The sequence below is a fragment of the Xyrauchen texanus genome, chromosome 46 (genome assembly GCF_025860055.1).
Source record: "Xyrauchen texanus isolate HMW12.3.18 chromosome 46, RBS_HiC_50CHRs, whole genome shotgun sequence".
In the NCBI taxonomy this organism is placed as follows: Eukaryota; Metazoa; Chordata; class Actinopteri; order Cypriniformes; family Catostomidae; genus Xyrauchen; species Xyrauchen texanus.
The window spans coordinates 17,583,867-17,606,530 of record NC_068321.1 but is presented as its reverse complement, the minus strand read 5'-3'; the positions used below and the strand labels follow the sequence as shown (position 1 = coordinate 17,606,530).

The 22,664-nt window shown below is 37.6% G+C and overlaps 2 protein-coding genes across 2 annotated transcripts in view; both read left to right on the top strand.

The window, feature by feature from the left end:
- The window catches only part of LOC127638152 (homeodomain-interacting protein kinase 3-like), a 60,360-nt gene extending 49,844 nt beyond the window's left edge, over positions 1-10,516 (top strand). Inside the window, 10 exon segments of the mRNA XM_052119550.1 lie at positions 1,490-1,652; positions 1,737-1,860; positions 2,052-2,173; positions 2,400-2,515; positions 2,634-2,795; positions 3,300-3,587; positions 4,806-4,952; positions 5,069-5,325; positions 9,383-9,513; positions 10,088-10,516. Of these exon segments, the coding sequence (XP_051975510.1) occupies positions 1,490-1,652; positions 1,737-1,860; positions 2,052-2,173; positions 2,400-2,515; positions 2,634-2,795; positions 3,300-3,587; positions 4,806-4,952; positions 5,069-5,325; positions 9,383-9,513; positions 10,088-10,516 (1,939 nt within the window).
- Positions 10,517-16,069: 5,553 nt separating this feature from the next.
- The window catches only part of kiaa1549la (KIAA1549-like a), a 74,668-nt gene continuing 68,073 nt past the window's right edge, over positions 16,070-22,664 (top strand). Inside the window, 1 exon segment of the mRNA XM_052120234.1 lies at positions 16,070-16,651. Coding sequence (XP_051976194.1) covers positions 16,432-16,651 — 220 coding nt within the window. The 5' untranslated portion in view covers positions 16,070-16,431.

Here is a 22,664-nt window from a genome sequence, read left to right as displayed (position 1 = left end):
AGAAAATATGGTTATCGGAGAATACAATATTTAATCAGGGCTCGACATTAACGCTTGTCTGGGACTAGTGGATTTTTCATCAGTCTGCTAGTCAGGTCAGACAAGTAAAATTATCTTTCACTTGCCCGGCCTGAAAAACAGACTGATGAAAACGCCAATAACGAAAAAATAACCGGCTATATTTGTGATAGCCTAGGCCTGTGTCATTTATTAGAAAGTTCATAAATGTAATTTTAGAATTTGTTAGCTATCTAGTAACAGCTGCACCCTGTTTGATTGACAGGCTGTGTGTGTTGAATATGCGAGTGCATTCCGAAAATGTTTCCGCTAATGCATACCTGAATAGTCAAATACATTTTAAAATTCTGCCAAAATGCCCGACTTGGTGAGGTATTCGTGTAAACACAGAGAGTGATGTCGAAAGTGAACGTAAACTGTGGAGAAAAAAGTGGATTTGTGATAAAATGTCGTACTTGTAAGTATAAATGTAACCTAATTGAACAGATGTCTAGTGTGTCATTATAATAATCAAACAATCACAATCAATCTGCTCTTGACCGGGTAATTCTAGTAGCTTTAAAAACTATTTTTTATTATTATAATCATACAGTGAAGAACAGGAGTAGTTTTATGTGTCATTTAATTCTGAATCTTTACTTGAATACTTAATAGCCTACTTCTGTTAAAAGCTTTTAAAGCTGTTAAAAAAGCACAGAATTTTCTTCATTTGTATTTTTGTTCTATTATTTGTAATCTATTTCTATTCATTGCTGTTTTATTATTGTTGTTTTATTACTGACTGTTTACTAGTCTTTAATAATTACTGAAGAACTTGAAATCATTCTTCGTAACATATTAGTGTTATTAATTGTTGTGGCTTTGAAGCTGGTATTGAGAATCGTCAAATTTCACTACCAACTACTGAAATGTTGGTATTGTGATAATGTACAGCATTTATTGTACATGGTAGATCTTGCTGCAATAACATGATGAAAAAGTAGATCTCATTCCATAGAAGTGTGAGCACTCTTGCTGTTAATGATGGTGGTGGAGGCTTTCCTTTATTTGACTACCATACGTAACATAAAATAATTATCACGTGACAGTAGCCTCCTTTACTTTAAAAAAAGGTATGATGCCATACCAATGTAAAACTGTAAACCTTAAACACCTAACACGACCTTGAAAGTGACGATTTAACAACTTTACTGCCCAAATAATACACAAGAAGAATTAATGCAAGTACTTCTATTAAAATTAAGAGCTTCACATTTCTTACTTTTTAAACCCTTCAAACATTGGCCCAATTAATTTACATTGTAAGTGCCTCTCACTGTAACCCAGATTTGAGCTTTTTTTTAAAGAAAGGGAACAAGTCAAAATATTTTTTTGTGATAATCAACATTATGCCAGAAATGTTGTCGAATGAGCTTAACATATATTGATCCCAGAATATTCCTTTTAGAAACTTGTTGTATGTCTCTTGTAGTGTCCAGTCTTGTTTCCACATCATGGATGCGTGTCACTCAAGAACCAGTGTTTACGATACTTTCAACCAGAACAAAGCACCTCCTCTCATGAAGTCTGTGACGATTCCCAGTGCTCCAAATATCACTGTTGCCTTCAACAAAATGCCCTCTATCCACTCTCAGGTAAGACTGTATGACTCGTGGGTTAATCTTCAAGTACTACGAACACAGACCATGAGGCTGATCTTTTCCCCCTTGCTTTTTTAGAACCTGCCTCCTTCGGCTCCACCTGTGGTCCATCCTGGGATTCCCATCCAAACAGGAAGTGCCCAGTTTGGATGTAATGACTCGTTTCAGCATCCACTTATTCTCTGTCCTCCTGCCCTTCAAGGTACATTGTAATGGGTTGTGCAAAGTAATGTTTTAAAAAGTAATTTTGCGTTTATGCACAAAAGAGCAATTCTGTGTAAATGTTTTCTGTGTAAGCAGATAACCAGTGCCAACAATTTGAACCGAGCATGACCACAGATGTTCCATTTCATAATTATTGCATGGGACTTATTAAGTTGCTTGACTCTATAGGAATTCCCTCGAACCCAAGTCAGCCAGCAGGCTATTCGGTTAGAATGGAGAACACCCTTCCACTGGTGACCCAAGCCCCATCAATCCATCCCTTACCCATGAGACCAGGAGTTATTGCACAAGTAAGAGCTTCTTTCGTGAGATAAGGTCAAACTTGCTCTGTCCATTGTAAATCAAACCCATATGCTCTGTATATATATATAAAAAAAAACATTAACCTGCCAACATGTTAGCCTGGCACTTCCACAGTATTATCCGTGTTGACATGTCAGTGCTGCGATTATTACATTTAGTGAGGCCAGGTAATTTACAAAGGTTCAACGTTGTCCTTTTTTGACCTTTCAGCAGCCATGGTCCAACAGAACTCAACAGATCTTGGTGCCAGCTTGGCAGCAGGTCCCACCACCTGCTACGAGCTTGGCATCCGACACAATTGTTGGACCACAGAGGCGAGGAGACTGGGGGTAAGAAGATCAAAATGATCCATGTCTCAAATATCATGTACTACAGCATAATGCTGGTCTGCCCCTTGAACATTTCAGAAAGCTAACTCTTTTTTTTTTTTTTTTTGTTCTGATAAAGGAAAGTGCGGCCACACAGCAGCCATTACAATTCGGTGATGCCCCAACCTATACTTCCCAACCAAATGACTGTGTCAACTCATCAGCCAATAAACATTGGCATTGCTCATGTGGTTTGGCCTCAGCCTGCAAGTAACAGGAGGAAGAAGCCCAGTCAGAACAGGTGAGCAACTGCCTAAAGTCACTGGCTGTTTCTCAAAACCTAGTGAGGAATCTAACTAGACTTTGATTTGAAAATGTAAACATGCTTATGATGTCAAAGAAATGCTGTCTTGTTAGGCAGCTTGGCCATTATCTATCCAAATGTAAAGTCAAATTGATCCCGTTTATGTTCCTGGTCTTATTGTTAATAATTCTTTGCATGATTTTCCTAACATTTCTATAATTCAAAATGTAATATCTTGCTCTTTTTTTGAAACGACTTCCTTTTCCACTGACTTATGATAATGTTAACCAATATTCCCAATGGATAAAATTGTATCCTGTTGAAAATCTTGAATATGCTGTTTCCCTTGCAAATATTCATCACATTACGGAAGTAAAATGTGTTGCAAACTTTTAATAATCCTTATTTTTACTTGTGTAGTTTCAAAATCGATGTAATAACATTCAGTTGAAATATCTTAAGCAAGTGGAGTTGATTATGGTTGTGTGTTTTGCTTCTTAGGAGTATGAATGTCTCGCACTACACGGACACACAGCCCTCAGTGTGTCCATCACCAAAGATGGTGGACAGGTTGGCGAGTATAGAGCCAGAGCGGAGCTCTCCAGACAGAGAGGTGAAGTCCCAGGCAAAGCAGGAACCAGAGCAGGTGGAGGGCTGCTGTAAGGCAGGGGTGGCCAATCAGCAGCGAGAGTCCATTATTATCAGAGAGTCACCCAGTCCAGCGGTCAGTGTCATTAGCATAAGCAGTGGCACAGATGAGGAGGAAGTACAGAGATGCTCCCTTAACAAGTGAGTTAAACATGGTGAATGCACACACCATTAGTATTTTTATCATGTCCAAGCTGAGCTTTTCTTTACTGGACGATATTGCACTTAGGAGGCATGTCATGGAAAATAGGATTTTCTTTTAAGAGTGAACACATGCTCTGATGATCACAACACAAAGTCAAGTCAAGTGGTTTTTATTGTCGTTTCAACCATATACAGTTAGTACAGTACACAGCAAAACGAGACAACGTTCCTCCAGGACCATGGTGCTACATAAAAACAACAAAGGACCAACACAGGACCACATGAGACAACACAACAAAATAAAATACCTATATAAAATACCTATATATATATATATATATATATATATATATATATATATATATATATATATACATATATATATCATATATATATATATATATATATAAGTGCACTGCAAAGCAGGACAGTACAACAAATTACTGACAATGAACAGGACAATAGACACAGTGCAGCACCGACCAGTACTCAGTAGTGCAAAAAAATGAGATAGTGTTCTATGCACATAGCAGTTATTGAGGTAGCAGACAGTTATAAAGTGACAGTAATTAAAGTGCAACTCAGGACACGTGTGTGTCAAACCAGTCTCTGAGTATTGAGCAGTCTGATGGCTTAGGGGAAGAAGCTGTTACACAGTCTGGCCGTGAGGGCCCGAATGCTTCGGTACCTCTTGCCAGACGGCAGGAGGGTAAAGAGTTTGTGTGAGGGGTGTGTGGGGTCGTCCACAATGCTGGTTGCTTTGCGGATACAGTGTTTTTTGTAAAGTTTCCTCCCTAGTCCAATTAGACCGTATATGTAAAGTTAAGCTGTAAAAATGGGGCAATCAGATATTGTCACAACCATATGTTAAAGCATATGTTTACATCTCAATGCCTTTTTAGTGTTTAGAAATCTGGCAAAGGCTGTGCTACTCATTCCACATAAGAATAGATTAGTCCATCATAACCAAGGTCATTAAGACTTCTACATGTAAAAGTTGCAGTAGCAAAAAGAGACTTTTTAGTTCTAAGGGTCAGAAATGTTTTATATGTGCAATTGTGACAACAATTATAACACTATATTTTAACTTATAATACATGTAAACTGGCCCCTTTAAAAAAAAAATACAAATATAAACTGGATGTTTCTGTTTTGCTTGCATACAAAGTGCTCTGTAAAATTGCAAGAATTTAGCATTTGTTGTCTTTTTGATAGGTGTAAGGGCAGTCCTGAGTGTGAGGCCTGCACAGGCTCTTTGAACATGGAGCGAGTGTGTTCTCTCAGCAGTCCTGACAGCAGTCTGAGCACCAGCTCCTCAGCCTCGGCTCAATCCAGCCCGTCACCATGCAAAAGACCCAGCAGGTTCAATATTTCATATTAAAAACTAGTGGATCTGTTTCTGTTCTCATGGTAAGGTTGAGTCAATGTATTTTGATATAAGAGCTGATTAGGTGTTTTTATTCCTTATGTAACTGCAGTATATCAGAAGATGATGGCCATGAAAGTGGGTGTGAAACAGTAGATGGGTCCCCCCCTTCAGACTCCTCCCTTGGGCCGCACGACAGCCCCTTCCCGGAAAGACGCTTCCTGACCAACCAGAACCAAAACCAGAAACCCCAGGCCAGGCGTGGACACTTTAACACAGGGCTGAACAGACCTGCAGTTAGGACTGTTGTGGTGCCACCCATGAGAGTGCTGAACAATAACCACCATCCCAACAATGAGCAGTACTCAGGTATGGACTTACCACGGACTGAAGAATAAGTTTAGAATAAATTTCTTGCATTTCCTGGTGCATTTTTTTTTAGGAATGTTTCAGGATCAATGTAATTTTAGATGTATTGGCATCTGTGTCATTGTCAATTGCCAAAAAGTAATTACAGCTCATTCCTCAGATTGTAAAAAACAAAATCAAGTACAGTAATGTATGAGCAATGGAAGTTTAAGGGGCAAGACATTTCAGAGGGTAAAGAAACAGAAATATGCAGCTAATTTTTTTACATACTCACTGAGCTCTTTATTAGGAACACCTGTATACCTACTTAAGGCGATTATCTAATCAGCCAATTGTGTGGCAGCAGTGCAATGCATAAAATCATGCAAAATCTGTGATCTGATAACAGACACTAGAGTTTACTCAGAATGGTGCCAAAAATAAAAGAAAAAAACACCCAGTTCTGTGGACGGAAAAACCTTGTTGTTGAGAGGTCAATGGAGAATGGCCAGACTGGTTTGAGCTGACAGAAAAGCTGCGGTAACTCTGATAACCACTGTGTACAATTGTAGTAATCAGAATAACATCTCCAAATGTTCAAATCTGTTGAACTTTGAGGTGCATGGGCTAAAACAGCAGATGTTGTTAGGACTGTAGTATTCCTAATAAAGTGCTAATGTGAGTGTATGGTCACTTGCATTCCTCCATGTGTCTTGTTTGAGCTGTAAAGTTACCTGAATCTACTTTTCTAGTAGTCTAGGACTACTTTTCTAGGTAAAGGAATGTCTCGTTACGATTCATTTTGGGTGGAGCTTTCTTGATGTTATTGAGATGTCATAACCCTAACTTTCCTTATGTGTAGCATATGGAAAGTTATCAGGCTTACCAGCTTTACATGACAGGAATGTAAAGATTGTATATAACTTTGCACAGACAAGGTTATGTTTTTTTTTTTCTCACACTCATCTCCTTTTCAAACATGTTTAAATCCTGTGCCTATACTTTTGAAACTTCGAAACTGCCCTAAAGACTTCCATTGTAAGTGCATTAATGAATTAATTTGAATTAACTTTACACTTATATAGTGCTTTTCTTGCATTACACTCAAAGATCTTTATATTGGGAACAGCAGACTCCCTTCAAACAGCATCAGTGTGCATCTTCCACCTGGATGATGTGACGGCAGCCATAGTGTGCCAGTTTGCTTACCACACACCACTATTGTTGGAGAGTAGAGAGCAGAGTGATAAAGCCAATTCATGGATGGGGATTATAAGGAGGCCATGATATATAAGGGCAAATTAAGTAATTGGGCCTGGACATTGGGGTTACACCCATATTTTCTATGAGAAGTGCCCTGGGATTTTTCTTTTTATGACCACAGAGAATCAAGACCTCGGTTTAATGGCTCATCTGAATAAAGTGGCATCTGGGACATTAGGACCCACACTGATTGCAGGGTTAAGCTCCCCCTGATGGCCTTACTATACCTCTTCTTGCAGCAACCTTAGTTTCCCCAGGTGGTCTCCCATCCAGGTACTGACCAGGCTGGGCAACCAGTCTAGAGCTACAGGGTGATATGGCTGCTGATGGCTGCATTACAGTGTTATATTTTGTTTGTTTTTACAAACTGAGGGACTTGTCCAAACTTTCTGTGGTAATCGTAGAACAGAAGGAGGTTAATAACACAAACCATTTAACTCAAAACATTTGTCTTGTGCTGAGAAATATAGCTTTTTTCATGTAGTGCTAATTTTTTGTGTAAAACATGTCAAATTGACTTTTTCCTGCAGCGTTTTGGACACATTTGCTGCTCATTCAAATCTGGTTTTGTGAAATGCTTGTTCGTGTGTTTTACCATCTAGTTTCTCAGAAAGGACTCAAGTACACCTCAAGTGTTACAAGTTAGCGGAATTTATTTATTTTAGATATCAAATTGGGGCATTAACCTCTTAAGATCCTTGCCATTTTTGGGGATTTCCGCCTGGATTTGGCCTACCCAAATTAAAAAGCTTCCCATTCCCACATACTTTGGCCTAAATACACAGTTTTGGTGTCATTTTACAGGAAACCCTTTGAAGTTGCATAAAACACTGCTAAAAATTAAAAAAAATTAAATATATGTTGTCTGAACAGTAATAACCCTCCTAAAAAAAGAGGCTTTTTGATTTTTTTTATATAAATTCATTTTTGAAAGTGTATAACTCAAGCCCTGTAAACCCTAGCAGCAAGCAGACAGTTTTGGCTGTTTCCACTAGATGTCAGCAAATACCTGAAAAGGAATTTTGTCTGTATCATGTTTTATTTAATATCTATTTCAATTTATTTGAAGGGAGGAATATTACCTTTTTTGGTGTACTTTCTGCCTACCCAAATCTAAAGTCTCCCCATACCCATATACAGTGCTATAAATGCAAAATCCCAGTGTAATTTTACAGAAAACCCTTTGTCATTACATAAAACACTGTTGAAAGTGGTAAATATGCGCTCTGGTGTCTGGTGAGACAGCGTCTGTGTGTTTTGGGCACGTAACCTACCCAGTGATCACTTCACAGTCTGGATGCAATATCACAGCCCCTGATTGGTCTATTTGATCTTGAGAGACATTGCCGGAAAGCGGAGGGTCTAAGCTTTACGGCAATATATGCTTTATCCGGATCGGATGTTTACATATTTTCCTGGATTGTTGAATATCATATAACATTACTTTGTGGTGTTTCTGCACTCGAGGGATTACTTGGGCACACAACCACAGAAAACACTGAAAAACGGCTCATTTTGCAGAGAATAACCTAAGGTAAAGGATTATGTAGCATTTGTGGCTAACTGTGCTGTCTAGTGCGAGTAGCACGGCAAATATTCAATAATTTCACTTGTATGTTTACAAATGTTGATTGTATACTTCATGATTCATTCGAAGTGTATTAGATATGTGATTATACCTCAATAAAAATACTTATTGGAACTTCTTACTGGCAATAAGAGCTTTCATTTGATACATGGTTTGTACATGTGCGTCATATTTGAGCGATATGAGACATATGTATTCAAAAACGCACATAATTATGACACTACTTTTGATGGGTGGAACTATGTAATTTATTTTAAATAAGTTACTTAGTGTGAAACAAATGCCAAAGTGATGCATATCTCAAGAAAGTAGACATTCTAAGCTTTCAAATGGTACCAGATATGAGCTCATAACTCCTCCGCATACATTTAAAATTGGAAGTACATTATTACTGACGTAATTTTAAATCCCGGAACCGGGATCGTGGATTTAACAATTTGTTTAGTGTGTGGTCACAGCCATTGTCTACTTTACAGGTCATAGGAGAGAAACAGGAAGTTGTCACAGAGGCTATCGCAGGTGATTATGGGTATAACGCACACTATGACCTTGTGTCTTGTGCGTGGCATCCCAGTGTTGAGTGAGACCCTTTCGGTTTGAGCTCCTCCACTTTCCTCTTCCCTCCTCTCCCATGCCTGGTCTCTTCATTCCAGTCTTTGTTTTACTCTGCGTGTTTACTGACCTATTAGATTATGTATTTATTTATTTTTCCTGGTCTTCCCCTTCGAACCAAAGCATATCTGTCCTGTTTCCTACATGGAACCAATGCTTTGTCTTCAACGCATGCTATCAAAGAAATATTGCTGGACTGGTAAATGCTTTCATTTACTTCTCATGACGTTACCTAGGCAACTTGTTTGTCTTCAGGTCTCCATGAAAAGTTTGAAGAGAGTTTGTGTTTAGATACGTTGCTATCCAAGTTTTTTTTTTATGTATATTGCCAGGTATAAGTTGATAGGTCCTCAAAAACGTTTTTGTTTTTGTTCATACTTGTTAGTTTTTATGTTTAAATCATTTTGTTTTTAGCAGAATAAGAGTGAATACTGGCAGGCGATTAAGATGAATCAGAAATTGCTTATGACCTGCAGTTCTTGTGCAAGGCTGCAAATATTTCAGCATTTAATTTTGACCTTACTTTCTCTAGACCATTTTTCTTTTATTTATTTTTTATCACTTATTTTTGTGTGTTCTGATTTCCCACTTTCTGTGTTTCTTACACATGTACAGTCTTAGAATACTCCTGCCACTCCAGAGGTCGCTGCATCCCAGGAAGACTGAGCCATCTTTCCACACCGACACTGCCCCGCCAGCAGAAAATGAACTCTTCATTCCAGCCACAGCTGCCAGGCTTTGGCCAGGTCTGTCTTTATTTAAATCTTTTTAAATAATACTATGTGAATTGAAAACTTTGAAAAGTGTCCTCTTGATTTAAGGTACCTTCTAAAAAAATTATCTGTTCCTGATGTGTAGTATTGTAGTTTGCCTGTACTCAGTGCATCTAAGTGCTGACATTTCATGAAAATGTAGGCTGATTATATTTGACAAATAAAATAATTGGTTCCAAAACAATGTCCCAGACCCAGAACATCACATAGCTTAAGTAGATTTGCATTTCCTGATGGAAATGCCAGTGCTGGCAAGGCAGCAAAAGAATGGTGTTAGTTTTTGGCAAGCTTAGATTTGAATCTTTGGTTCTGCATAAAATAAATGTTGTGGCTATAAGTAGTTAAATATTTGCAAAGAATATTACAGTGACATCATTGCTGTTAGTTATATTTTAATATATGAGATATTTACATATTAATCGTACATTTTCGTAAAAAACAAAATAGCTTTTTGGGTTTAGTAAAGTTTACATTTTAACATGTAGGAATAACTGTCAATGGTATTGAAGCTGATTTTTGTTTTTTATGTTTTGTTTGTTCCACTCAGGTCCAGCATTACGGCTCCTGCCACAAGGAGTGGAACGGCAACTACCGGCAGCCGCGCCGGCCACAGGCCTTCATCCCTCCAATGGTGCATGGCCCCACTTTCCCACTTGCTCACGGCAGCCCCACACACTCGGCCGCCCACCCGCCACCTCCCGCCCTCCTCTCCTATCCACCTTCCGCACCCGTGGCCCACCTTTTCCCTTCGCCATGCCCACCGCCGCCCCCACGGCCTGTCTTGCAGCCCGCCTACAGTCTGGTGCACCACCAGGGCATCAGCATGGGCATCAACCACAGGGTACTTCCCTCCCCTACTCTGCTCCCGCAGGGCCAGTTCAAAGCCCTCTTTCCCCCGCACTCCTATATGGCGTCGCCCGTCTACGCAGGCTTCCCCCTCAGCCCCAGCAAACTCAGCCAGTACCCGTACATCTGAGCTGGAGCCCACGGCAGTCCCATGCACGCAGCCAGTACTGAATCGCAAGCTGCAAACTCTTTATAGCCCCATAGGGTTTCCTTTACTTTTTCTTATGAAGTTTGACAACAGTGACGATAATGCAATGGAAATTGAGCTTTATAGATATCATGATGAATAAAACGAAAGGATGAATTATTGAGTGAATGAGTTGATTACAAAATAAATTATCTTAATGTTTTTGCACATTTGATACAAGTAAACCCCCTAGTCATTAGATCCTCTCCTGTATGGAGAGGGACTTAGCTGATCATAACCCCAACCGCTTTTCCCCTATGCTATTTTTCCATATTGCCTTCTGATGTGTGTATTAGACACAGTGACTATTGTTAAGCCATCGCTGTATACAGTGGTATGGCCACACGTGTGTGTGGGAGTCCCCCTTGTGGCGTCCGTATTTTCATAGTAGCCCATGCTCTTCAGTGTTAAGTCTGTTAATCCGGTGTTGAAAAAGTCACGCTGCATGTCTCTGCATGTGCAAGCTTCAAAAGGGGAAGGACTGCAAACCATTGTTCTCCTCTCTCTCTCTCTCTCTCTCTCTCTCTCTCTCTGTGTATATGTGTTGTACAATTGCTGCATTGAATCCTGGGTTCAACAAACAGTGCCTTAAAATCCATGTTGTTGCAAGGTTACCCCAAGTCCCAATTGCAGTCATGTGTACTGGACTGCAGCACTTGAAACTTTCAATCGTTCTTTGTGATTTTTATATTAGGGCTGATTCGTAGATTAATTTGTTAGTGCTTGGTGCAATAGCACATTCGTTAGCTTACATAATCTCTACATTGGTGTTGAAAGAGAATGATCACATCACCGTAATTATTTTATTAATCTATGTTGTGACTAGGACTTTTTATTTGGAAAGTGGCTTAGGCGTAAGATGATTCTAAGTTGTTGAACCAAACCTGCTCGGTCTAAATGAAGACTCGGCCCCAAAGGGTTTTCATGTTTTAAAATTAGATAATTTGGTCATTATGATATTCTGGATCAAACCAGTACTTTGCGTGTGGTATTTTACGAGTGGATGTTTTTTGGATGTATTGCGCTGAGCATGTGTTAGAGAGGTAGCAGATAACGTGCTTCGCTGTAGCAGAGGCATATTCAAATGAACTATACAGAAAAAGCTTGAGTACTTTCATATTTGATAATCTGTTTCTACTCTAATAGTATTTACACTGTTTAATGAAACTGCAATACAATCCATAGATTTGGGGTGTACTCTGTTTTTATTTTATTTTCATCAATTATACGTTTATTTTAGAGTTAGAAGTGTTATTGGTGTTGGAATTGTATCCTGCAGATAGCTCTGATGTTGTATGGTTTCATGTTTGCTTTGTGCAGATATTTCAGTATTGTGTATCCAACTGTAAGTCTATCATTGCTGGAGTATTCAGTGCTTTATAAGATGAGAGTTGATCGTGTGCAATTTTCTTCATAGATGCATGTGACGAGAGGATTTTTGTTTCGTATTCCTCTTTTTTTCAACATTTAATTAAGGATTTTTTGACGCTGGCTGTTTTGATTTCTTACATTCCATCAGGGAGAAATAGCTTCTTTTTTTTTTATTTTTTATTAAATTTTCATTAGATATGAGTTTTTCATTAAGTGCGTTTAGTTTTCCTTTGCTGTCACATAATTATGCTTTTGCTACACCAAAGACAGTAATTCATTTCTTAAGCAGAATAGATACTGTTCTAGCATAGACCTCAAACGTAGTGTAGTTTAGGCCATATTCAACACAAAAATCTTTGTAAAACGTTGAGGTTTATGTTTAGCTTTTTTTTTTTTGGCAAGTTATTACTTTGTTTAATTTACTCTTGAATGTATCATAGATAAGCTGCTATATACTGATTGCCACTTCATAATAGCTGTGAAATTAGATGATTTACTTCTTAGCCTTCTTATTTTTATATATGTCTAATTACCTTGAAATAGAAGTGAGGATTTGTTTTGGGTTTTACCGTACTGACTGGCATCAGAAGCATTTTAATGCCTCTCTCTGTTTTGCTTTCTTTTTGAAGTGTCATTGTAACTACTGTATTGCAAGTAATGGATATTTTGTTTTTTGTGTGTGTTGGGTTTGTATTCTTTTACATTTTGTTTGCATTAGTGTTTTATCTGTTGTTATCTTGGGGCTACTTTTTACGTATTAGATGCATATTGGTGTATATCTATCTTGGTACGTATATTTGCATTTTGTTAAAGCATAGCTTGCAGGATAGATTTAACTTTTCTTTTAAGTATAAATATTATGTATTCTACGACCCTCTTATCTCACCAGTTCAGAATAATAGCACTTGTTGATAAGCTAACCAAAATGTGTGGTTTGGGCAAAAATATTTCACGTGTCATCTCGGTAAAATCAGTGCTCAGAATTTGTTGTCTTTTTTTATTTAATTACCCCCTAATGATCATTTGTTAATTTCTTATCATCAAAGTTTTATCAGGTATATTAGTGTGTTTGAAAATGAAAAATACAGAATATGCATAATCCTGTTTTTGATTACCAATGAAGACCCACGTAAGGAGGACTGTTAGTTAGCTCAGAAATCTAGGAGTTATCAGACCACCTGCTTTTGCTTAAATATCTTGTGTGAGTGATTATATGGCTGTGCGAGTTCTCACACACCAGTCTCTGCTCTTTAAAGTGAGCAACACTGCGTTAGTGCCTTTTGAAATGTGCTTTAGCCCTTTATAACCCCTTTACAAGCACTGCCTGCCAGCCTCTTGCTCACTTTCATGTTCCCTTGGTCTGAATAATCTAGTGAACGGTGTGACTGAGGAATGAAAGTGTCATTGCTGTGTTTGATAGACCTAACTGAAGTGCTGTTCAACCAGTTGCTTAAAAATATCTTAATCCATGGTAGATGTCCTGATGGATCTCCTATATAGTGTTGATTAACCTGATAACCAATAACGAGTTGGCCTTTGGTAGTCATACACAAAGCATGCAATGCTGTAATCACAATTAAATGTGTCTATGGAAATGGATGTTTGTTTCTCGAAATTGTGAAGAAAAATGCTTATGTGATTGTTCTTGGAACATATCTGAATTAATTTATTGTTTTGACCAACAACAAAAAATACAATAATGAAATTATATCAGGGATTATAATTTGTATTATTATGCTGACTAAACACCCAAGATATGGTTTTCTTTTATTTGGGAAGCTTTACACTGTGAATGTAAACATCAACCCATGGTTCACCACCATGTTGAGACATTTGTAAAATAGAATAAATGAACCATGCCCTTAACATTATCTTTGTGCATTTGGAGATACAGTCTAAAATGTGTTTTGGTTCCTCAAATTGTCTTGCTTTATAGTTAATTCCCTATTAGAGTAGTGGTTCTTTTATATTAAGCATGTAGCACTAGAGATGAGTACTAAAATTGCTACTCATGCACATATTATACAATTGTATGAATGCATTGCAGAATTCATTGCAAGTAGACATTTCAGACGTGTTTTTTCCCAATGACCAGCCTTCTATCAAGGTCTACCAAACCCAACCTAAATAAGATTAAAACTTAGACAAACTGCTAAGGACTGCCGACTGCACACAAATCTAAAGCCGAAATTTCTTTGAAACTCCCAAACCAAATTATTTTAAGTTTTTTTTTTTCTTTCTTTGATTTCACATCATGTTTTTTTTTCTTTCTTCTTTTAGACGTTCTTGTACAGTTCATTCAGGGTCCTTGTATTTCTCATATGTGCTACTGTTTAACACTTGCTGTAAGATTTTAGTTGGATTGCTTTAGATCTATTTCTAACTCTTCTGCAGATTATATTTTAGTAAAAGTTAAATCTCACTGCAAGTTATCCAATAATATTTAGACTTAAGAGCAAACCGAATTGATTTACTAAATCTGAACTGTTACTGTTTCCATACTTGTAGATTTTTGTGATTTCTGATTCTTGTTTGCTTTTGATTTCAATGCTACAATAGTTTAGCCATGTAGCCACTGCACTGTGCAATATTCACTATATGAGGACTGGGAACCTTTTTTATTATTTTTTATTATTGGATGTAATGTCTCTTACAGTTTGCGGTCGTATTTCTCTAGTTCTCAGTGATTTATTTGTGACCAAGCCTTATGTACTTTGTCACAAAAAGCGGGTTTTCCTGGTGACTATTGGTGAGTGTCAAATTAAAGAAATTATGGTGTATTGTCAAAATTCACTTTGAATTAAAATATATATTGCTGCGGGCACACACTTGCTTTCTGTGGTTTATTTTCAATAAATTAAGTAAATCTTTTCAACTCAATTGACCAGATGATGCAATTTCCAGGCTTGACTCTGTATTTATTTATTAAAGGGGTAGTTGTCATTAACTCTTCCTGATGCCATCCCAAATGTGTATGACTTTTCTTCTGCTGAAGACAAATGAAAATAAAAAAATAATAATAATAATTTCTGTAGGTCTATGTGAATGGTGACCTGAACTTTGAAGGTCCTAAAAGGATATAAAGGCAGCATAAAAGTAATCCATATTAAGGCAGTGGTTAAATCCATAATTCTTTAGAAGCAATATTATAATTATCCTCCCTGCCTAATATGTGGGGATATGCCAAAAGATGTGAATCACCAAAACAATAATGTGAAAGTGGAGATTTATAGTAAAAAAGGATCTAAATATTGATCTGTTTCTCTCTCACACCCATCACATTGTTGGGAGTCTTGTGGATTACTTGCATGCTGCCTTTGTGCTTTTTTTGGGGGGGCATTCAAAGTTCTGGTCACCATTCACTTGTTTTGAATGGACCTACAGAACCGAGATATTCTTCTAAAAATCTTTTGTTTACAGCAGAAGAAAGTCATACACATCTGTGATGACATGAGGGTGAGTAAATGATGAGGTAATTATCAATTTTGGGTGAATCGTCCCTTTAAATGATTTAAACAAAATGGTTATCACAAAATAGACGAAATGGCGCCATCATGCGGGAAAAGTCCAAATTATATTGGCGTTATGTAATCATCACTTACTGTTAAACTAAACACTTTGCTGAAACCACTTTCTACATGAATCCGTTTATTGCTCTGCAAATTAATTAAAGTGCACTCTCCCAAAGGTTCATTCAGAATGAATAGAGGTAAACAAACAGTATAGGTTTGTGAGGAACATTTTAATCACAATATGGATTTACATGGGCCTAAAATAATATTTGATTACTTTGGGATCCTCAAAGAAATCCAGGTCACTGAATCTAATAAAAGCAGTGATTTCGTCCCATATTACCCTAATTTTGTGAGTATGCTTGCACGGGTAATATATTAGCTGAAATCAGCATCTTATAGATATTGTCAACAAAAAAAAAAAAAAAAAGGTAAACATCATTATTGTATTTCTGTCCATAGAAAAATGATGTGAGATGTCTAGTGAAAGAAGCACGTTTTCATTCGTTGATACACCGACACCGGTCGTCATCATCATCTTTACCCAGTAGAGGTCGTCGTCCTCGTTTACATCAGTCCTCATAATATCGCGGTTCAGCACCAGTTTGGCTGCATATTCTCGCACGCACGCCGGAGACGTGATATTTTTCCCAATCAAAAGGAGGCGATTTTCCGTCGCAACATGATTGCTATAATTGCAGGATTATAATAAAGCCCATCTGGAATTCCTATGCTGAATCTGCTGCTTATAAAATGCGATAACCGGCTACAAGAAGGCGCGCGCGTGATTGATGTGGTGGCCGCTGCTGTTTGATGGTTTGCAGACGCATCGCCTTTTAAAGTTTCAATGCTGCCGCGTCGGCTGACCTAGAGAAAAACATTGGAGAGAAGACCTCAGTCTAAGGAACTGGAAAGGATAGATCAAATGTCTTTTTCGGGACCTTTCGGCCTATTGCTGAATTTATATCTAGTCAGATGGCCCCAAGAAATGCGCGTAACGATTTCTACATTTTGGGCTCCAACAACGGGAATGGCAAAGCTGGAACCAAAGCCATGTCGGGATGGATAGGCTTATCGTGGTCTCATAACACTGGCCGAAAATGTATTGACCTGGACGGAATCGGAGTGTGGACCAAGTGTCTGGTGTCTGTTGGAATTACGTTGCTCCTGGTGCCGTCCATATTTGCCATAGACGGTGAGATATTTTGAGGCTTATTTTGTTGACAACCTGTCAGAGTGCCCAGGTTCCATTATGGAATCGACTTTGACCTTTTAAAAAAAGAAAACCTTCGAATTCGAGTTTTTAATCATTTCTAATGAACTGCAAAGGCTTTAGACTAGAGGTTCCATTAACTCCATTTTGGCGGGTATATTTATTAAACGCAATGCGGAACATAGGCTACAGTCACTTTTATGAATTCATTCTTTGAAAACTATGGCATAGAAAGAAATACAAACAACATGTGCTATTTTTGGTGTTGGTTCTAACCTCTTTCATGTGTGTTTGTTATTGTGGCAAAGCGACACAACATCTGCACACAAAACACACCAGAAGGACAGACACAACAAAACCTTTTCAGACACAAACAACACAATTTAGGTAGCCTTGGATCGCTGTAAAACACTTGTGTATAAACAGCATGTGACGTCTAGTCAGGGTATAACGTGCTGCATTGCTAAGTGCTCAGTCTTCGGTCCTCAGCCATTTTTACTCATATTCAGTTCTTGGTGATTTTGCGCCCTCGTGAAACAAGCGCGTGATTGCACAAGTGACTGAGGGAATATGGAGATTTACTCTTCATAACCGAGATGTGTCTACGATATTCGTTTAGGTTCTGGTGGAACCTGTGTTTATTGTGTGCTGCTGCTGTCATTGTTGTTGAAAACAAGAACATGCTTGGTGTGAATTGGACAGAGTACCAGATTCCTTCTACCTGCTGTTAATGGTAGACATTACAAACCTCGGAGGTGTTAAGTAATACGGTATAGGTAGTGTACAGTTTTAGCTATGCCTTTCTATCTAGCCTAAACGCAAGCAATATAGCTTACAGCCAGCCAAACCAGAACGTTCCATTGACGCAAGTACGTGGTTCTTTTTTTGGTTATGTCGGGGAACCAATATTTAACATTCTAAGAACATTCATTTTAAGGTTTAAGGTATAGAAACCAGAATCATGACTCCGTTGGAACATTAACACAACACATACCAAAACAAGGAAACATTTAAAGACGTTTTTGGCTCATGAGGTGACGCTATATATATATATATATATATATATATATATATATATATATATATATATATATATATATACTCACCTAAAGGATTATTAGGAACACCTGTTCAATTTCTCATTAATGCAATTATCTAATCAACCAATCACATGGCAGTTGCTTCAATGCATTTAGGGGTGTGGTCCTGGTCAAGACAATCTCCTGAACTCCAAACTGAATGTCAGAATGGGAAAGAAAGGTGATTTAAGCAATTTTGAGAGTGGCATGGTTGTTGGTGCCAGACGGGCCGGTCAGAATATTTCACAATCTGCTCAGTTACTGGGATTTTCACGCACAACCATTTCTAGGGTTTACGAAGAATGGTGTGAAAAGGGAAAAACATCCAGTATGCGGCAGTCCTGTGGGCGAAAATGCCTTGTTGATGCTAGAGGTCAGAGGAGAATGGGCCGACTGATTCAAGCTGATAGAAGAGCAACTTTGCCTGAAATAACCACTCGTTACAACCGAGGTATGCAGCAAAGCATTTGTGAAGCCACAACACGCACAACCTTGAGGCGGATGGGCTACAACAGCAGAAGACCCCACCGGTACCACTCATCTCCACTACAAATAGGAAAAAGAGGCTACAATTTGCAAGAGCTCACCAAAATTGGACAGTTGAAGACTGGGAAAATGTTGCCTGGTCTGATGAGTCTCGATTTCTGTCGAGACATTCAGATGGTAGAGTCAGAATTTGGTGTAAACAGAATGAGAACATGGATCCATCATGCCTTGTTACCACTGTGCAGGCTGGTGGTGGTGGTGTAATGGTGTGGGGGATGTTTTCTTGGCACACTTTAGGCCCCTTAGTGCCAATTGGGCATCGTTTAAATGCCACGGCCTACCTGAGCATTGTTTCTGACCATGTCCATCCCTTTATGGCCACCATGTACCCATCCTCTGATGGCTACTTCCAGCAGGATAATGACCATGTCACAAAGCTTGAATCATTTCAAATTGGTTTCTTGAACATGACAATGAGTTCACTGTAATAAAATGTACCCCACAGTCACCAGATCTCAACCCAATAGAGCATCTTTGGGATGTGGTGGAACGGGAGCTTCATGCCCTGGATGTGCATCCCACAAATCTCCATCAACTGCAAGATGCTATCCTATCAATATGGGCCAACATTTCTAAAGAATGCTTTCAGCACCTTGTTGAATCAATACCACGTAGAATTAAGGCAGTTCTGAAGGCGAAAGGGGGTCAAACACAGTATTAGTATGGTGTTCCTAATAATCCTTTAGGTGAGTGTATATATATATATATATATTACATTTTAAACATTAAAAATGCAATTCATACAAAACAATTACTTGAATACACCTATTATATGATGAACTTGTTTTCAAGTACTAAGTTCAAAGTCATTTTGATATTTATTTCTGGGGCTTAAAGGAATAGTTCACCCAAAAATTACAATTCTCTCAAAATTGACTCACCCTCATGCCACCCCAGATGTGTAAGACTTTTTTTCTTCTGCTGAACATAAACAAAGATTTAAAAAAAAAATAATATATATATATATATATATATATATATATATATATATATATATATATATATATATATATATATATATATTCAGAGCTCTGTAGGACAATACAATGCAAGTGAATGTTGGCCAGAACTTTGAATGTCCAAAAAGCACATCAAGGAGGCATTAATGTAATCCATTTGACTCAATTAGTTAAATCCTTGTCTTTAAAAGAGATATGTTAGGTGTGGGTGAAAAACAGATCAATATTTAAGTAATTTATTTACTATAATAAATCTCAACTTTCACTTTCAAATTCTTTTGTTTTTGGCAATTCACATTCTTTGTGCATATCACCACCAGGACTTAAATATTGATCTGTTTCTCACCCACACCTATCATATCACTTCTTAAGACATTTATTTAACCACTAGAGTTGTGTGGATTACTTTTATGCTGCCATTATATGCTTTTTGGACCTTCACATTTCTGGCTACCATTCACTAGCAGAGCTGAGATATTCTTCTAAAAATCTTTGTTTGTGTTCAGCAGAAGAAAGAAAGTCATACACATCTGGTATGGCATGAGGGTGAGTAAATGATGAGGTCATTTTGATTTTTGTTTGAACTATCCCTTTTAAAGTAAAAAATGTGGTGTGTAACCATCCAGTGATAGTAGAGAAACTAAAGTCTTATTAAAAGCTAAAATACTTGAAAACATTTTTTTGTCATGAGTAGTGCAGAATAATCTTTTATTATTAATCTTTTAAATCAAAGTCAGGTCATTTTGTGATTAAAAAAATAATAATAATAATAATAAATGAATTAAAAAATCAAGCAAAATCAAATATCAGATATTTGCCTAAATATAAATATCATACAATTCATGGCATTTGTAGAAAAACAAAACATAGTTTTACAAAATGTGTGTACAATGTATGTGCACACTGTTCTGTATTCATGGTGCAAGTAAAGTATTTCAATACCTTTGATTTGGTTACACCATGTCAAATCAATCAAATCACTTTGTCACACTACCATGTACACAAGTGCAACAGTAGGTGAAAGTCTTGTGTGCAGTTCCGAACAACATAGCAGTCATGACAGTGACGAGACATATACCAATTACAATAAACAACATATTTACACAACACAATTTACATATCAAATGCACACATACTTAAACAATATAATATAATATGCAATGTACAGTAAACAATACACACAATATAGAATACACCTACAATAAAAAAAATAAAGAAAGAGTATATAAAAATATATATATATATATACAGTAGTTGTATTGTGGAGAATATATTTGACAGTCCAGTGTGAGATATAAGATTAATAAAGTGCAGTGCTGATTATTGATCGTGAGAGATCAAGTGTTCAAAAGTCTGATTGTTTGGGGGAAGAAGCTATCATGTAGTCAGCTGTGCGGTTCCTGATGCTGCGATACCGCCTGCCTGATGGTAGCAGTGAGAGCAGCCCATGACTCGGGTGGCTGGAGTCTCTGATGATCCTCCAAGCTTTTTTCACTCACCACCTGTTATTATATGATGTCCTGGAGAGAGGGAAACTCACCTCCAATAATGTGTCTGGCAGTTCGACATTAAATGTGACATGAAATCCTTTTTTAAGCTATAAATGATTTTCAAAAATATATGAAAAAAAAATGCATCTTTGGATGCAAAGATCAATTTTTGTATGAACTTTATGACGTATGTTTTAAACTAGATAGATAAAAAAAAGATTTCTCATTTTTATTACCGCATATTTGTCAGTGAGCTAATTAACATGCACACCAATACGCCAATAACTCTCCAAAAAAATTTATCTGCCAGCAAACCTTATATAAATGGGATTTGAAAATGTTTGTTATTCTTAGCTTTTGACGTCAAACCGTGAAGAGTCATGCGCACAACACTTGCTTTCATTGGATAAGTTAGTAAGAACAACGGTAAAGGTGTTACATGCAGTGTGAAATTGGAGTACTGTGAAAACTGATCAATACATGTATATTTTAAGTGGTTTGTGAACTTATGCCGATAAAGGAAAATCATTTAATGCTTTTACAGGACCACACACATTGTTGGGTTAAGCATAATCGGTCTAAGAACGTGATCGTGCTCAGTGACCCTTTTTTCATTCTGATATTACATGATTTTTTGTCCATTTCAATGACAGATGCTCATTAGGTTAGGTGAGTCCATGTCTGTATTCCTTTCCTTTGACCTAAACCCATTGCAGCTATTCCTTTGAATGATATTCATCTGTAGGCTGTTCTAGATGTACATCAATATGTCATGTCCTTTGGGTTCTTCAGCCATGCAAAAGTGCAGCATTAGAACAATTGCTCTTGCTTGAGGACCAGAAGAGCATTTAAACAAACTGATGGTTTAATTTGCACAAACAAGTCCAGCATTGATTATGTGAACCATAAGCCAACCACAGGCATTATGTTCCTGTCAAAGCATTTCAAATGCAGATATCAAAAAAGCAGATTACATAAATACATCTTCTAAAGCTAGAATTACTTCAGATTAGTTACATGTTAACATATAGACTTTCAAATCCTGGAACGCAGGCTTAATACAGAGAGGTAAGTAGCCTATGCCTTCTCATTCATAAAACCACCATTGTCCTTGCTGGCTTTGAGCTGGGGCTATGGCGACTGGCCAAACACACTTGTGGCTTGCTGAGGATGAGGCATCTCTCCTCAATGCCCCTATAGTGATGCTTCTGCTGGTCAACAGGAGCCTGCTGTGCTATGTTGCCATGGGAACTTTTTTTTTTACCAGAGTGAGTGTAATACCAGATGACAGTGATGAACTGCTCCAGTTGGTTTTTCAAAGGCCTTTTTGTGGCCTTAGACCCTTGGTGCCTGGATTCAGTAATTAGCTAAACATAAGTGGACTGGTTCATGCTTTATTTGACTATGTTATGGGGATTTTTTTGCCACCTGTCATTAGAAAGGTTGTGTTCAACAGGGGACCAATTCCAAGTTTTAATAAGAGTAAGCATAGTGTTTTTCCCTCTATAGTCTAATGTGCAATTATTGCAGAAACGGGTCTTTCAGAACTGCTTAAAGGTGAAGTGTGCATGAGCGTAGATTCCTTGGGGGATGTGTGCGAGGGAACCCCCCAGTAATCAAAGCTAGCAAGTACAACCCCCTTTATTCATACCATGATCAATGAAAACATATGTAGAATTAATTAAAATTTGTTGGAATTTTGAAACGGCTGTGAAACGAGTACTGGTGAATACATTTGCACTTGCTTAACGCAACAGAAGTTTGCTCATGATTTCTCAAGTTTATAAGGACAGTGTATGGGTAAAAGAATAAGCTAGATCCATATTATTTACATTATTGTTTGATAATATTAATGGTTTGAATGTTTGTATGTAATAATTCATCATGTTAATTACGCTTTGTTGATTATTTGTTTTATTAA